The 17969-nt window shown below is 43.1% G+C and overlaps 1 protein-coding gene across 1 annotated transcript in view; it reads right to left on the bottom strand.

Moving 5' to 3' along the window:
• Nucleotides 1-17969, bottom strand: part of SH3KBP1 (SH3 domain containing kinase binding protein 1) — a 404964-nt gene that overhangs the window by 318788 nt on the left and 68207 nt on the right. The window contains exon 2 of the mRNA XM_063450212.1: nt 14449-14606. Within this exon, the coding sequence (XP_063306282.1) occupies nt 14449-14606 (158 nt within the window). The remainder of the gene's footprint in view (nt 1-14448; nt 14607-17969) is intronic.

Here is a 17969-nt window from a genome sequence, read left to right on the forward strand (position 1 = left end):
CCTTTTCCTTGAGTGGCAGTCGAGCATTGTAGACGCTCTTGTTCCTTTTTCCTTTTCTATCCCTATATCTAGGACGCTGATATAGGGGGGAGGGGGAATATGGGACAGGAATTGAGTAAGCCCGGTAGGGGCTGGCTCGCATGTGATTTAGTTGAAGACAGAGAGGGAGAGGAAATGGTTAAAGGTGTTGAAAGAATTGCAAAAGTGTGTAAAATTGCTGTGCCTTCATGTGGTAGATTACAACCAGAAAGCTGGCGTAGATTACTGACAGAAGAAAGGCAAGCTTACAGATAATGATTTATTAAAGACTGCTGAAGCATGGTACAGAGTAGCGAAGGCTATTCAGCAAGAGGGTTGGGTTGAGGAAGAAATAAATCACAAAGGTGTGAAATTGTTTGTGTATCATAATAATTGTGTTGCTGGGGTGTTTCCTCAGCCAGCGCCCCAAAATGGCGCCCAGGGATTGTCCATTCCCAAGGTTCAGTCAGCAATAGGTGATAACCAGCTGACTATGTTCCCCACTCCCAATCCTCCCGAAGCCCATCCCATCACCTCCCCTGTCTGCCCGGTCCTGAATTCTGATGGATCTTTCTTTTCCCCTTCCCTGTCTCTAACATTCCCATCATCCACATCCATCCCTACGCTACCTCCTGTACCTAATCCTAACATTTCATCTGCCATTTCTTCCCTGCATTCTCTCTCCGTTAATAATCCCCTCCCCTCTTCATCCGCCCAACTAACTACCTCCTCCACCCTTGCTCCGGCTCCTCCTTCTGCACCCACCCCTACCAATCCCTCTCCGTCCCCTCCCGTAACAGTCTCCACCCCAGTCCAATATCCCACCTCCTTCCCAAATCCACACCCAACTCTCCTGCCCTCCCCAGCCTGGCCATACCCATTCCCGTATCCCATGGCCCTGCCCTATCCAAATTATCCGCAACCCCTTCCCCAAGCCACTCCCCAGGTTCCGGTCATGCCCAGTACGGCACAGTCTGCCCCGGATGTGCCCACATCAAACATGGCCACCACTTCTTCCCTTAACCCCAATGCAGCTTCCTTTCACGCCCCCAATATGGCGGCCCCCAGTCATTCAGCCCTGATGCCGGTACTCCCCGGTGACTACCTAGGCTATGATTCGCTAGCCACCCCTGCATCTGGGGCTCCCTCTCACCCCCCGGTCCTGACACCTCAAGCGGGCCCCTCACGCAGGAGGGCCCAAATCGTAGAAATAGATGAGGAAGAGGATGACAGGGTATCCCAGGTCTCATCGGAAGCCGTAGGAGCTTCAGCTCATCGTTCTATCGATGATCCCTTCGGACACAAGGGTCGGGGAGAACGGGCCCCTCCTAAGTATGTTGCCTTTAACCCCACTCAAGCTAGTGCTTTAATGAAGGCACTCCCTGACCCAGAAAAACAGCCTATGCCTTTTTACCGAGGGATAGTTCAAATTCAAAAGACTTATTCCGCCGCATGGCGTGATTTGCTGAGCATTTGTGCAATTAAAGCAGGGGATGCATATTGGCCCAGCATGGCCCGCCACCTCAGTACAGATCTGCTCTCCAGTGATGTTGATTATCCCTCCGGAGTGACTTTTTGCAACCAGTTAAGAGAATGGGCTAAGGACAAGCTTGCAGATCAGGCTGCTGGCCTTACTGATGTTATACAAGATAAAGGTGAATCAGTGGAAAGGTTTCATGCAAGACTGTATCAAATGTTTACAGATTTGGGGTTTGATCTTACTGACAAGATCCATTCACAAATGCTGTCCGGTGCATTTGTCCAAGGTGTTAAAGACTCCATACGTAAGGGAATCATTGCTGCACGCCCTGAATATAAGGTTGTTCCTCTGGATACTTTACTTTTAGTTGCTAGAGGTCTGGAATCTGCCCAGACCCCAAGAAGACCCACCTCAGCTCCTCTCATGGTGTCCCGCTCCACCCCTGTCCCAAAAGGCACCAAACCTGAGGATGGACATTGCTTCAATTGTGGAGCTAAGGGACACTTTAGAAGTGACTGCCCAGAGCCTAAAAGAGAGCCAAGAGAGCCCAGAAAGCCGTCCAAGCCTGCCCCGGCTCCCAAAGCCACTCAACAGGTTCCAATAGTTGAGGAACCAGATGATTAGGAAATTGGCAAGCCTGTGTCATTAACCCCTGTCATGGCAGTGTCTACAGGGGATAAGGGGGGGCCACTTGCTACAGTGACTTTACCCATTGAGGGCCAACCAACCACATTTCTTGTTGACACAGGTGCAGCCTGTAGTGTTCTGCGAGAACAAGACCTGCCAGACCCATCTTTTCTGTCCAATATTGATGTCTCTTGTGTTGGAGTGGATGGCCAGCCAAGACACAGCCCATTAACAACTCCACTACGAGTTGGCTCTAGCCTGCTTGCTCGTTTCGTGGTATCCTCCACATGCCTAATTAACCTGTTAGGTGCTGATGTTCTCTCACGCCTACAGGCCTCTATCACCTTCACTCCAGATGGACAGGTAGAAATGTCTACACCTCTATCTGAATCAGACACCTCAGCCTTGTGCTCCTTACCTCTGATGCTGCATTTAGAAGGTCCCCGTGGGGAAGCAGCAGAACCGAGGTCCAATTTCCCAGACGTGTTAAAAACACAGGTGCCTGCTAAATTATGGTCCTCAGGCCCAGAGGACATAGGTCACCTAAATGTCCCTCCTGTGTTGGTAAAGCTTATTCCAGGAGCTAAGTTACCAAGAAAACCACAATATCCTTTAAAACCAGCACAGGCTGCAGCCATTTCTATCCAAATCAAAGCACTCTTGGAGAAGGGTGCTCTAGTGAAATGTAAATCTGAATGCAATACTCCATTATTTCCTGTGAAAAAGAAAACTCCAAAAGGTGAGCCAGAGAAGTACAGGATGGTTCAGGATCTCCGTGCCGTTAATGAAGCCACTGTCCTGGACACCCCTCTTGTACCAAACCCTCACACTCTGCTCTCTGGAGTCCCACCATCTGCAAAGTTTTTCACAGTCATTGACCTGGCTAATGCTTTTTTCAGTGTCCCACTGGACCCATCTTGTCAATACCTGTTTGCCTTCACCCATGAAATGCAACAGTATACCTGGACTGTTATGCCTCAAGGGGCACAAAATTCACCAAGTCAATTTGCAAAAGCCATGGGCACCATTCTTGACCCATGGCAAGCTGAACACCCAGAAGTTGTTTTGCTCCAGTATGTGGATGATTTATTGCTCTGTGGAGATGACATACCCACTACTGAAAAGTGTTCAATTAGTCTCCTTTGCTATTTGGCAGAACAAGGATGCAAAGCTTCACTTATCAAGCTGCAATTCTGCCAACCCTCAGTAATTTTCCTTGGACATTGCCTATCTCAAGGTACCAGACATCTTACTCGGGACCGGGTAAGAGCAGTACTGGATATCCCACCTCCAAGGACTTCAAAATCTCTTCATGCCTTCTTAGGCCTCATTTCTTACTGCAGAGCATGGATCCCAGAAGCCTCTCTGCTTATGCAACCTCTCTATGATGCACTCAAGTCAGACCCATTCTGTCTGACCAATGAAGCTCTGGATAACTTCAAATCTCTTAAACGTGCAATTGCTTCTGCCCCTGCCTTGGGCCTACCAGACTATACAAAACCTTTCAAATTGTTTGTCTCTGAAAGACAAGGCCATGCAACAGGGGTTCTTACCCAAACTAATGACTTAAGAGGCCGCCAGAGGCCTATTGGATATTTCTCATGTCAACTGGACATTGTGGCCAGAGGGACTCCTTCATGCCTTAGGGCTGTTTTTGCTGCGAGAGAACTCATTGAAAGAACGTCGGATCTGGTCCTTGGCCACCCTCTGGTTGTTTTGGCCCCTCATGACATCTCTGCCATTATCAACCAAGTCCAGCTCAAGCACGTGTCCCCTGCTAGACACTTGCGCCTGCAATGTCATCTTCTTCTACCTGACAACATTTCTATACAAAGATGTCAAGTTCTTAACCCATCCACTCTTCTTCCACTCCCTGAGGGGGGTATCTACTATGGGTTTATCCTGGATGAAACCTACATTTACCTTCTTTGCGGGTGCATCAAGAGAATGCATCCAAACCTAACATTTCATGAAGAGGATACACCTTTATGTGAAGGCCCGGATTACGCCTTCTGTACCATGTGGTACAAGCCAAACATTACCCCTGAACCTTGCTATGAAGATGAGCTTTACCACTGGATTGATGTGAAGCTCACTGCTCAAAATTTCTATTGTGACTCTGAAGGAAATAGCATGGTTCTGATCCAACTACCTCAAGAACTCAACTACCTCTACCGCCATTGGGATACTGCTATCCCACATATTCCTGTTACCAAGTTGAAAACAAGGTCATGGAATGATCTTGGGCCCATGGCAAAGTTATGGGCCACCATGGATGAAACACAGCTACAGGAAAATGGTATTGTCAAATACCCAACAACTGACCTTCTGGAAGCATGGCCACGCCATTTCCTGGAAAAAGAATTCCAAGATCTGGTCATAGTGAATGATTATGACCCAGAAACACCTCATGACTGTTTTGAACAGATGAAAATGGAGACAGTGCACTTACCAACTGTGCATGAGAACCCATTACCAGATCCAGATTTTACCCTGTTTGTGGACGGCTCAAGATATGCTGATGAAGAAGGAAGATACCATACAGGATATGCCGTAACCACAACAGATGAAGTTATCAAATCATCATCTTTACCGCCAGCAATGTCTGCGCAAGAAGCTGAATTACAGGCTCTGACTTCAGCATGCAAAATTTCCGAAGGAAAACGTGCCAACATCTATACAGATTCAAGATATGCTCTGGGTGTGGCACATGACTTCGGCCTTATTTGGAAGACAAGAGGATTTCTTACCACCGCCGGTACACCAGTTAAACATAGCTCTGCAATTAAGGATCTAATGGATGCCCTCCTACTCCCTGAAGAAGTGGCCGTTTTGAAAGTTAAGGCACATGGGAAGTTGGATACAGATGAAGCAAAGGGCAACCATTTGGCTGATCAGGCCGCTAAGCAAGCGGCCAGAGATTTGCAGGAAGTGGATGAAGAAGTGTCCGGACAAGAAGAAGAAGTTCCTGTTTTTGCTCTGCAAACCCTTCCTACCGATTTAAGAATTTTGCGAGAACAGCAAGCTGCAATCACCCCTGAAGAAATCCAGAAATGGAAGAAGAAAGGAGCTATCCTAAAGGACGGAATATATTACAACAACTTCAAATTTTGCCTTCCAAGAAATTTATATCCAGCAGTTGTCCAATGGGCACATGGGCCTGCACACCTGTCAAAAGATTTAATGACCGCCCTCATACAGAAGTATTATGAAGCACCTGGAATCACAACATTGATCAACAGCTTCTGTAGGGCCTGTGTCATTTGTGCAAAATGCAATCCAGGGAAACCAATCAAAGTGCCTTCAAAGCACCTGGCGAAACCAATGTACCCATTCCAGAGAATTCAAATTGATCACATTCAAATGCCCAAGAGTGGGCCTCATGAATATGCACTAGTAATAGTGGACATGTTCTCAGGCTGGCCAGAAGCCTACCCAGTGGCCAATATCACTGCAAAAACAACTGCAAAACGCCTACTTACAGATATTGTATGTAGATTCGGACTTCCAGAAGTCATTGAAAGTGACCAAGGCCCAGCTTTTACAGCAACAGTGACTAAAGAAATTTGGACTGCTCTAGGGGTGACCTTAGCCTTCCACACCCCTTACCACCCACAAAGTAGTGGTAAAGTAGAGCGCATGAATGGCACCTTAAAAGCCAGAATGTTAAAATGTCACAAGAAACAAAGATGCCCTGGCCAGAAAGCCTGTCAATAGCATTATTCAGCGTTAGACACACACCTAGAGGGAAGCACTCATTATCCCCATATGAGATTCTATTTGGGACAGCACCCAGACTAGGTTGTTATTTCCCGCAACAGTTACAGCTCCAATCAGATGTTTTAGTAGACTATGTAACTGAACTTGCAAGTGCCTTAAACAAAATACATGCCCAAGTTTTCTCTTCAATTCCAGATCCCGATTTGGATACAGGTACCCACAGCCTGCTTCCCGGAGATTGGGTTCTGGTTAAGAAATTTGTGCGGAAAAATACCCTGGAACCAAGATTTGACGGTCCATTCCAAGTTCTCCTGATCACCGCAACCTCCGTCAAATTGGCCGGCAGGCCAAATTGGATCCACGCTTCCCACTGCAAGAAGTCTCCTGCCCCAGAGGAAGCAGATACCGCACAAGCATGTACCTCTGGTACATAATCTCCTTAATTAGCTCAATTAAAGCCCAGCAGGTAGCCATTACTAAGGATGTTAGTGGGTACACCTTTTGGTATAATTCATCATGTACCCATGTGGCTACCTATACCTTTGATTATTGTGATATTGTAGAATGCCCGTTCCCTACATCACAAATTCAGAGTATCTATAGAGATATCCCTCATTCAAAGGACCCATATGTTTGTGTAGTGGACAGACAATGGGGGCACAATTGTGACCATTGGGGGGCGGCGGGATGGAATGCCGGGCCTGCCTGGGGTTACAAACCAAAAAGTGCCTTATCTAAGGTAGATGATCAGGGTAGATCCCTTCTCCAGAGAATGACTTTGAGAAAGCCTGGGGGAGGTACACCAATGAAATTAATTCTTAATATTGAGCATCCAAGTCCAACAGATGCAGACCAATATGTGATGGGAATGTATTGGAAAAAGGGTTCCTACCATAAGTTAGGGCATTTCTACCTTAAAGATATGTGCAACTCTTCTGAGTGGCAAGGGGCCACTCATATGGTCCCTAATCCATTAAAACCACACATCCAGACTTTTCAAGATATGATGGCCATTGCTAACCCCACCTTTGAAGATACCATGGCCGCAGAAACAGGTTTTAATTATGTAAATCTATGGTTAGAATGGATGAAATATAATGCTAATAAGCATAATAAGACTGCATGCTATGTGTGTGGCGGTGCCCAGCCTCACCTGGGCACTGTGCCTTTAACCCTGCCAGTAGATATAGAAGCATGTGTTTTGAGCCTTTTTGCCTATCACTATGATTTCAACAGGTCCATATGTATAGCATGGACAAAGGAGTATCCTCTCCTAACCAAGGATGTCAAACCCCCAGATGGTATTACAGTATATAAAGGTAATTACACTTGTTATGCTAATTATGATGGAATTGGTAATTTCTCCAAGGGGTATTGTGCTACCTACAGAAATGTCTCCATGAACTTGTTGCAGTTTCACACTAGGTCATTGGGGGATATTTACTGGTTGTGTGGGGATTTACAGTTAAGATCCAGGATGGACAAGGAGTGGTGGGGGGAGTGTACTTTGGCTAAAGCTATTATGCCCATACACATCATCTCTGACACACACCTCATTACCCATGCGTCCAGACACACTAAGGTTAAGCGCGAAGCCCCAGTGAAGGGAAGTTTTGACCCTCATGTTTATATTGATGCCATTGGGGTGCCCAGGGGGGTGCCCAATGAGTTTAAAGCAAGAGATGAAGTTGCTGCAGGATTTGAATCACTTTTTGCTATAGTTACCACAAATAAGAATTTAAATTGGATAAATTACATTTATTATAATCAACAGCGTTTTGTTAATTATACCAGAGATGCCCTCCAGGGATTGGCCGAACAGTTGCAGGCCACATCCCAAATGGCCTTCCAGAATAGAATGGCCCTAGATATGATCCTAGCCGAAAAAGGAGGGGTATGTAAAATTCTGCCAGACACCATGACATGTTGTACTTACATTCCAGAAAACACAGGCCCTAATGGTAAAGTTACATTAGCCATAGAAAAATTAAATGACCTTTCTGAAGAGTTAAAAAGGAATTCTGGGATAAAAGATCCCTGGGAAAGATGGTTTGGTTGGATGACAGGATGGCAAAAGGCCTTAATGCATATTGGTATGGCAATACTAATTTTTCTTTGTATCTTTGCTCTTCTCTTTTGTTGTGTCCTCCCTTGCCTGAGAAAATCCCTCATGAAGACTGTTGACCAAGCGGCACCCACTTTCACACATCTCGAAGTTGATGACCAAGATTTCCAAGATCTCAACTCACCCTGTTTACCGCTGCAAACTATCCCTTTTGTTGATAAAGTGCGAGAATTCTAGGAAGGGACCAGCTTAGGGATAGCATCTGTCAGTGAATGGTAAAGACCCCGTGTGGAGAAGTGGTGGGCAAGCCATCATGGGCCACCCATGGGAGTGAAGTGTTCGAGAGCCATGCTGACGATGAGTTAGCCTATTAGGGTCAGCTCTAGGGACAGACTTGCACTTTGCATTAACACCTAGCTAGCGGCCACGGGGTTTCTGTGCCTTTGGGTTAACACGTCTTCTGGTACTAACAAATAAAGTTTTATCTCTTAGAATCTAACATTTCATAGGGGGGACTGATGTAGAATTATTAAAAATCTTTATTGTACTTGTATTGAATTATTGTACTAACTCCATTTTAACTTCATACTGTGACAAATCCTCCATTTTGTCCTCCTAACCTGACTTCTTCATTCCTCCATTTTGTCCTCATAACCTAACTTCTTCATTTTAAAACTACATTACATGACAGAATTTCCCAGCACATCTAACAATGGACAAAGACTGTATTTTCTATAAAGACATGACTAACTCAGGAACTGCTGACTTTCCCCTAACTCGCAACATAGTATAATTTGAAGGCCATGAGAACACAGTAGTAATGAAATGTTCTATTCATAAGAGACCTTGCACCTGGCCACGAGATCTGAGATCACTGACCGTGTAAAATGACGCTCCAGACCCCCCTTGTCCCCACCCGTGTCCAAAAGAATACCACCTCTTGGTGGGTGGACACGGGACTAACCACTTAGTTTTTGAGCCAATGAATTATACTGATAGGTGGACACTAATTCAGACACTTAACAATTAACCCAATTAATGATGTTTATTCACTAATATATTGATAATCAATGATGACGTAAAATGCCTCTTAAAAGGGCCTGCGCGCCCGCTTTGCTTCACTTGCCAATACATTTTCTCGAAGTTATTTTAACCTGAACTCCGTGTGTCAGACTTAATTACTTCAGCGTACATACGCAATTCAATTTTCTTAATTTGGACAGGAACAGATAGACATTTAAACATTTTGGTTTACTGCTAAAAAGTACCATAACAGTGATATGTGCTTTATATAACTGCAAGACTAACGTTTCTGATCTCTCAAACTTGGCATAGCAAGAAATGACACATCAGTTCTGCACAGAGTTTTGATCATTTTTACTGTGTAATTTACTATATATGGTTGTCGAGTGAAAGGAACACTAAACAAGAAGGAAGTTAAGCGATGCTAGCTTCCTGCAGCAACAGCAGACACGTACATTTGTTTATCTTGCACTATGTAAACTTGGCAATTAAAGTCTATATAGTAAATATTATAAAGTGATAATTAGATTATTTTATAATTATATTATTATCTTTAGCATTTTCTATTAAGTTCTCTTTCTCTATATATATATATATTTATATTTACATCTGTTACTTAGAAAAAAAAATAATATATATATATATATATTTTCAGGATATTGTTCATGAAACAAGCTGAGCATCATGGGAAACATAGTTCATATTCATAAACATCTGGATGCTATTGTTTTATTGTTTTATTTTTTATTGAGCCTTCACTACATTCGTTTTTGTAAATTTAAAAAAAGAGAAGTTTCCATGCGTCTATAAAGGTCATAAGCTACTATTATTTACACTTGTATTCTGCCCCTTTGTTTTAATCTTGCCACTGCAAGTGTCAGTCCTCTTTCCTCGCAGGGGTTAGCCTAAATTTGGATAGTTGAGTATGACTGTTTGATAGAATGTAGTGTGTGTATCTGTGTCCCCAGCACACGCAGACTTGAACATCCAGAGCCAAACAAAACACTGCGCCATGGGCCATACTAACCTAGAATTCAGGAAAGATAAGCCGCATTGATATTACTTTTTACAGTGAAAGCTGGGAGTCATAAGCTCTAATATGTAATGGATGTCTAAATCATTGTTTTTATGTAGGGGAAGCCATGCTTCCCGTCGAAAGGCTTGCCTACTGTCACAATTTGTTATCCATCTGGTTACCAATCAACTTTTCCCAGACGAGTATCTAGGGCCTAAAGATGAATATACTCTTTGAGATAACCAAGATTTCTGTAGTTTCCATATTTATCTAGATACCTTGAAAGGCATCATGCTCATAAAAGTGACAGGAAGTCAAGTCTGAAACCACCAAACTATGACTAGTGTGTGGGTCTCTCGAGCAGCACCTGCACCTGCTAATGCCAGCGCGCTTATTTAGGTCCTGCAGAGTGGATGAATGCATTACACAGATGTGGGTGTATTTGTACAAAATACATAATGAAGACACATCAACAGCATATGTTGCACGAATTTAAAATAGGATTTTAACAAGTACACTTGTAAGAAAAACAAGAAATTCATTTTTTAGAATAAGACTGCTTAAAGGGACACTCCAGGCACCCAGACCACTTCTGCCCATTGGAGTGGTCTGGGTGCCAACTCCCACTACCCTTAACCCTGCAAGTGTAATTACTGCAGTTTTCATAAACTGCAATAATTACCTTGCAGGGTTAACTCCTCCTCTAGAGCCACTAGAGGACACTTCCGTGTTTATAGCTATGTGAGGACCTCCAGCGTTGCTGAAATCCCCATAGAAAAGCTTTTTTCAATGCTTACCTATGGGGAGGTCTAATGTGCAGCATTGCCGCATGTAACGGAATGCAGTATATTAGTCCACGATATCCGTTGGTATCCTCAGGAAATCCACAGTCAGAGCAGAAAGCACGGCAATATTCCCAATCCTCCCAATAACCGGACGAAACACAGTTTGGGAGTCAACTAACTTGCTTTATTCACAGACTTCCATATTTATGCAGTTCCCCTTGCAAGGGGTTTCCTCACAGATGTTACAGGGGATTTCTCCCATCAGGCATTGTAATTATCCCAACAGGCATTGCTGCACGAGAGGGATACTCCCACTAAAATGGACGATTAAGTGGATTATCCCCTCGTGGAGCAAAACCGACAATTTACACAGAAATCCATATTTTCTACATTTTTACTCTCTTTTAGCCGAATGACCGTTCGGTAGATAGCTGGGATCGGCGGGCACATTTAGTGAGAATACCGCTCTGATCCCAGCTAAATTACCCGAACGCCGCACAAAATACATTAAAACATTGAGTTCGGTTTAAAAGTACCGAACATCTATGGGGAACATAATGTGCCGAACGCTCTGGAAGTCCAGCGGTGTTCGGATCATTGAGTAGCCGTTTTCAGTTCCAGGCTCTCGACGACCGAACACCGCTGCAGAGACAAAGGATCCAAGATGGCCGACCGCCGCATGGTCGGTAGCCGAACGACGGCCACCTAGGAGAGCCCTTAATTACCGATTGCAACATTGTTGCAATCGGTTAATTGTTGCCACACGACTGGTGAGTGGGTGGTCTACCTGGGGAGCCCACATTCGTATGGCGAACGGCCTGGGTAGCCGGGTTTCGTCAAACGAAAGGGATTTGTATGCTGGCAGCGTGCGGCTGCCAGCATGCGAACGGCCATGATACGGTACATATACAATTTAAAATATACAATATACATTCAGCCTACGGACAACCTTTAATAATACAGTCCAGAAGTGGCTAGGTTTGCCACACCGCACATGCGCATTAGGTCTCCCCCGCCGGCGGGGGAGGAGCGTGGGTGGACCCTGACCCACCGCCGAGGGACATCGGCGCTGGATACAGGTAAGTCAATGAAATGGTTTTAACCCCTTGAGCAACTTGGTATGGGGGTTGGGAGGGAAAGGGGACCTGCAGAGCCAGGAAAACGGTTTGTTTTCCTGGCACTGGAGAGTCCCTTTAAATTACTACTTGGTTGTTGTTTTACGCTTAACTGTTATGTGTAGCATTTCTACCATTCTCATTTTACTTTGTCACACAATGTCCAAAAACAGCCAAGGGCCAAAAATGGTCAAGAATTATGTTTTTGTTATTCCATGTCTGTAAGGAAGCACTAATATCATCCAGTAGAATCATTAACTCATTGGTGAATGTGTGTTCACCAGGTGAGTTCCAGGCTTGTGGAATGGTGAAAGTGATTCCCACAAGTAGCGCACATGGATCTAAGCTGTGGGGTTTCACACTTACAACTCAAAAAAATGTTGCACTGCGACCTTTGGAATTAATAAAGAAACATTTGTTTATATTTGTTTTAAGTACCTTTCTTTACATGTACTGAAAGGTACGTTACTATTAAAGGGGAAAAAAATGCAGCCGCGATGCAAGTGCTGCTGGGAGGAAGTGGTCACTTTCTCCCAGCTCACTCCGAGCGGGAGGAGAGCCAGCGTGGACTTGAAGAGGGAGAGCCACGCCGACTCCCATAAGCCCCAGCCACCCTCCTGCACAGAAAAGGTAAGAAACAGGAGGGTGGCTGAAAAACGAGCTGTGTGTGTATGTATGTATGTATGTATGTATGTATGTATGTCAGTATGAATGTATGTATGTGTGTATAGATGTCAGTGTATGGATGTCTGTATGCATGTATGTCTGTATGGATGCATGTATGTCTGTATGCATGTATGTCTGTATGGATGCATGTATGTCTCTATGAATGTATGTCAGTATGAATGTATGTCAGTATGAATGTATGTCAGTATGAATGTATGTCAGTATGAATGTAGGTATGTATGTCATTATAAATGTATGTCAGTGTCTGTATGTATGTATGTATGTATGTATGTATGTATGTATGTATGTATGTGTATGGATGTCAGTGTCTGTATGCATGTATGTATGTCTGCCTGTATGTTATTATGAATGTATGTCTGTGTGTATGTATGCATGTGTCTGTATGTCCTTATGCATGTGTGTCTGTATGTATGTTAGTATGTGTGTATGGATGTCAGTGTCTGTATATATGCCAGTAACAATGTATGTCAGTATGAATGTAGGTATGTATGTCATTATAAATGTATGTCAGTGTCTGTATGTATGTATGTATGTATGTATGTATGTGTATGGATGTCAGTGTCTGTATGCATGTATGTATGTCTGCCTGTATGTTATTATGAATGTATGTCTGTGTGTATGGATGCATGTGTCTGTATGTCCTTATGCATGTGTGTCTGTATGTATGTTAGTATGTGCCTGTCTGACACTATGTATGCCTGTGTGTCTGTCTCAGTATGTGTGTGTCAGTATGTATGCCTATATGCGTGTATGTCTGTTTCAGTATGTGTATCTGTGTGTGTATCTGTGTCCTTTTGTATCAGTGTGTGTTTGTGTCTGTGTGTGTATTCCTGTGGGCAGGATTTGGAGGCGGTCCCTGTGGGCGGAACTGGAGGCGGGCCCCCGGGGCCCAGACCCAGAGCTGAGTTAGGGGCCCCAAAATTTCTGGTGGCGGCCCTGGGGTCAGGAATACGTGTTTGTGTTCCTGACCCTATAGTGTTCCTTTAAATATCTGTAGAAAAGCAGTACCAGAACCAGAAAGTTATTAACCTACATAAAACTAATGAGGTCCTCATATGCATCCTTTAAGAATGCATGCACTCCTTAAAATGAGACCAGGCTGGCTATAGATGGCCTGGCACATGTAACAGCTCTAATGTAATGTGCACAGCACCAAAATACCTAATACGATAATAGAGGAGATTCCAAACTGGAGGGTTTTTGTATAACTGGCTATAATTTTAATGCACTTAGCATATTGCAAATACTTCCTTCATCATTGAACTAGCTATGAAAAATTGATTGGTGATTGGGTAAAATTATTGCATGATTTCTCCTCAGCTCAATAAATTCATCCATTTAAAAAGCTTCTCGGCATCCACATGATATCTAGGTTTATTTTTGCAACATATACATAATGCTGATATAAAGGGACACTCCAACCTCCTAAAGCACTACTGCTTGCTGAAATATGTTATGTGTTTCCTCTTTTATTTCCTCTTTTATTCATTTTATAGAAAGTGCAGATAAAGTAACCTTGTTACACCCATCTGGTTGTCAGGCAAACGAGAGGTCTTGTTACCTCCTTGTTTGTATAGCACTGTGGAGCTAAACTCAAGAGGCAGCCAATTGCTCAGAGCACCTGCTGTGCAAAACCTTCTCACTTAGCTGCATTAGGAAGCCTGTGATTGGACAGCCACGGAAAGTCTGGGCTGGGTTCGAAGAGGAGGGCTTGCAAATTCTTCAGACAAGAGATCTGCAGCTTTTGCAAGCTGTTTTCATATATACCCCAATGCAAAAACACATTAGTAAATTAATGCATGTTTTCATAGGGGTATATCTACTAAACATTGATTAAATTTAAGAATTTTGTTTTTCTTTGAGCAGAGGCGTGTCCCTTTAATATAAACAAAGGGTATGGAATTTCTACTTACTCTTACAAAGTTGTCAGGGAAGAGTCCTCTTCTCCCCTTAAGTTCTCCTTCCCACCATCCGCCATCTTCTTTTTTGATCTTGGTGATGATGTCACCTGCTGTTATGGTCAGCTCGTCATCATGTTGAGCCTTGTAATCAAACTCCACTATCGCATCCACTGGATAAACAAGAAAACACCCCATATATTAATAAAGTAGGAGAACATCCAAACCATACAACAGTTTGAGAGCACTCGTCTTCCTATGAACATCTGAACATATTCCAGGTAAAGTTTAAGTCTCTAATTACAGATTTGATAACGGAATGATTTACTACATGCATGTAAAATGAATGAACAAACAGAACCATATTCAGGGTTATTAACTAAAGTCAGTATTGTCAGGAATTTAACCCCTTAAGGACACATGACATGTCTGACATGTCATGATTCCCTTTTATTCCAAAAGTTTGGTCCTTAAGGGGTTAAGGTGAATTTAAATTAAAATGTCTAATTTGAAGCCAAAATAGCCCAACCAGAAGTTTTCAATTTCAGCTATTTTAGACCCACCTTTGAGATTAATTTTGAATTCCCAACAATTCTCACTTTTGAATTAGCCTGTTTATGTATTTTAATGAATTGCTTATTTCCTCATTGCATTTCTTGATCAAAATGCATTCAAGGTGACAGGAGGAATGAGCACGGGGAATTCCAACAAATACAAAATGTATTTCTATGGATATATCGGTCATAGAGAGATACTACGCCAAGTGACCTCTGTTGCAAACATAATATTACATAACAGAGCGTAAGAATCAATTTAAAAATAACTCAGATTATATAAAAGGTTGAAGACAGATGCCCTCGGAGATGGTTATGTAAACATATTTCCAGTACTAAAATGCTTAAGAATCGCTTCTTTGCAACCAACAATAAAATGACAATCATTTGAATCTTTTAAGATATTTACACTGATACACCACTTTTTGTTTTATTTACTGTGTATGTTTTTTGACAATGAAAAATTGCTTTGAGGATTATCTTTCTGTGTGCGTACGTTTTGGAAAACATGAAATGTCTGCAAATCGAAGGCAATCCAGGAGAATTTGTTCAGTTTAAAGGGAGAGAGTATACCAGGAACAGAGACTGTCAGACACACATACCAATGAATAAAGCCACTAGCCGGGACACAACTCCTCTGGAACCACTGTCACTTGTGTTTTCTGCTTGCCATCTTGTGCACCACATCTGGCATGCCCAATCTTGGTATTGATCTATCCTCCTGTGGTACCAGACATGGCTATCTGATACCTACTCTGTTTGCTAACTCGTTGTGCTCACAAAGTCCTAAGAACTCGGCCTTGTTGTAGGTAATCAGGTCTTGCAACTAAATTAATAGGGTCCAGCCCTAGAGTAAATCGACATTCCAGTTATGGTGTCTAGTGTCTACTGGTTCTTATCACAGTGATCCCATTATCCCTGTGATAATCCTCACATCCTCCAACTTCAATATACTCCTGTACTGGTTATGTTGCTCAGAGTGTACCTCCAACTCCTAACCCTGCATCAGGTTAGTAGATAATGAGATCACAACCAAATGGATCATGCCATGGTCCAGAACGTGGTGGAAAATTACCACTACCACCATCCGAAATGTGTGAACAGTGTGACCTGAGAGGGATGAAAAGTAAAATACATGAAGCATTCCCATAGCAGTAAACTTGATCCCTCTTTGACCTCTCATTTTAACACCAGAGTTGCTCGAATTATATGGTTATTAGCCCTTCTGATAAATCAGATTCTTGAGTCTTCTGCAATGACACAACTATAAATATGGATGTGACTTTCATCCATTAGCATGCACATCAGAATAATTATATGGTAATTGCATCTCTCAGCCTGTAAATGAATATGAGATGACTTCATATTCGCTATATTTTGAAGATTCTTCAATAAACTTTAAAACAACTGGAACAAAATGGACTCCAGCACCCATTCACCATTACATGTGTACAGACCTTTTGCATACATCGGTATAAATATATATACACACAATATATCTAACTAAATTAGATAAAGACAGAGTGTATAGATTATCGAGAGTAGATAAAGATTAGATAAAATATTGATAAAGTGAGAGAGCACATATATTAGATGATATAGCTAAGAGAGTGATATTACAGATAGACTGGACAGATCGAAAGATATTACATTAAAAACACTTCAGATTAGTAAATCAAGTGACATTGTGATCAATAAATGGTGTAGATAAAGCACACAGCATAACAGGATAGATAGTTTACATAGAGTGATAGCTTAGATCAGGGGTAGGCAACCTTCGGCTCTACAGATGTTGTGGACTACATCTCCCTTGATGCTTTGCCAGCAATATGGCTGTAAAAGCATTATGGGAGATGTAGTCCAAAACATCTGCAGAGCCCAGGGCCGGACTAGGAGAAAAATTCGGCCCGGGCATTTTTTTATCCCAGCGGCCCACTAAGAAGGGGGCGGGTCAGAGGAGGTGTGTTTTGTCATCACTAATGACAAGCACGCCCCCTCTCAAAGTGAGCATGTTGGTTCAATGCTCTTCCAGGGCAGACCATGTGCAGAGCTCTGCTGAAGAGCTCTAGCATGAGAAAAAAAAAAACCTGTATTTGTTCTGCACAGTGCAAGCAAATTTAATAACATGCTTGCACTGTGTTTCCTTGCAACTTGTCTCTGGTGTCTCTATAACAGGATACCAGGAGACAAAAATGCCAGGAAAGGGTATTGTGCATGTGTTTGGAGTCTGCTTGTGGTATTGCGTGTGTGTAGAGTGAGCTGATTGTGGTGTGGTATTGTGTAATAAGGTTAGTTTTAGACATGTTGTGCCTGTGGTGTAATGTGATGCATATGTGGCTAGGGGCTGTAGAGAATGTATGTAAAGGGGATGTAGCATGTGTGCAAACAGGCTATAGATTGTGTGTATAGATGATGTAGTGTTTGTAGAAAGTGTGTGTTTAGGGGTGTAGTATGTGTTTGCTTACAAGGAATCTAGTGTGTGTGTGTGTGTGTGTGTGTGTATAGGGGATTCAGAGTGTATATGTTAAGAGTGGTGTGTGTGTGTGTGTATATGTATAGGAGTCTAGTGTGTGTTTGAAGGACCCAGAATGTGTAGGAGATCTAGTGAGTGTGTGTTTATAACGGATTCAGAGTGTATATAGGGATCTAGTGTTTATATGTGTGTAGATGATCCAGAGTTGGGTAAGGGATCTAGTGTGTGTCTGGAATGTAATGTGTTTAGGGGTGCAGTATGTGTGAGGGGTGCTGTGTGTGTGTGTATGTATATATATGTGTGTGTTTGGAACTATTGTGTATGTGTGTGGTGCAGTGTGTTGGGGGGGTTCTGTGTGTATGTGAGGGGTGCAGTATGTGTGCGTGATGGATGCTGTGTGTGAGGGATGCTGTGTGTGAGGGTGCGGTAAGTGGTATGTGAGGGTGCGGTAAGTGGTGTGTGTGAGAATGCTGTGTGTGATGCGTGTAAGAATGTGGTGTGTGAGAGTG

This window comes from Pelobates fuscus, chromosome 1 (assembly GCF_036172605.1).
Source record: "Pelobates fuscus isolate aPelFus1 chromosome 1, aPelFus1.pri, whole genome shotgun sequence".
Classification (NCBI taxonomy): Eukaryota; Metazoa; Chordata; class Amphibia; order Anura; family Pelobatidae; genus Pelobates; species Pelobates fuscus.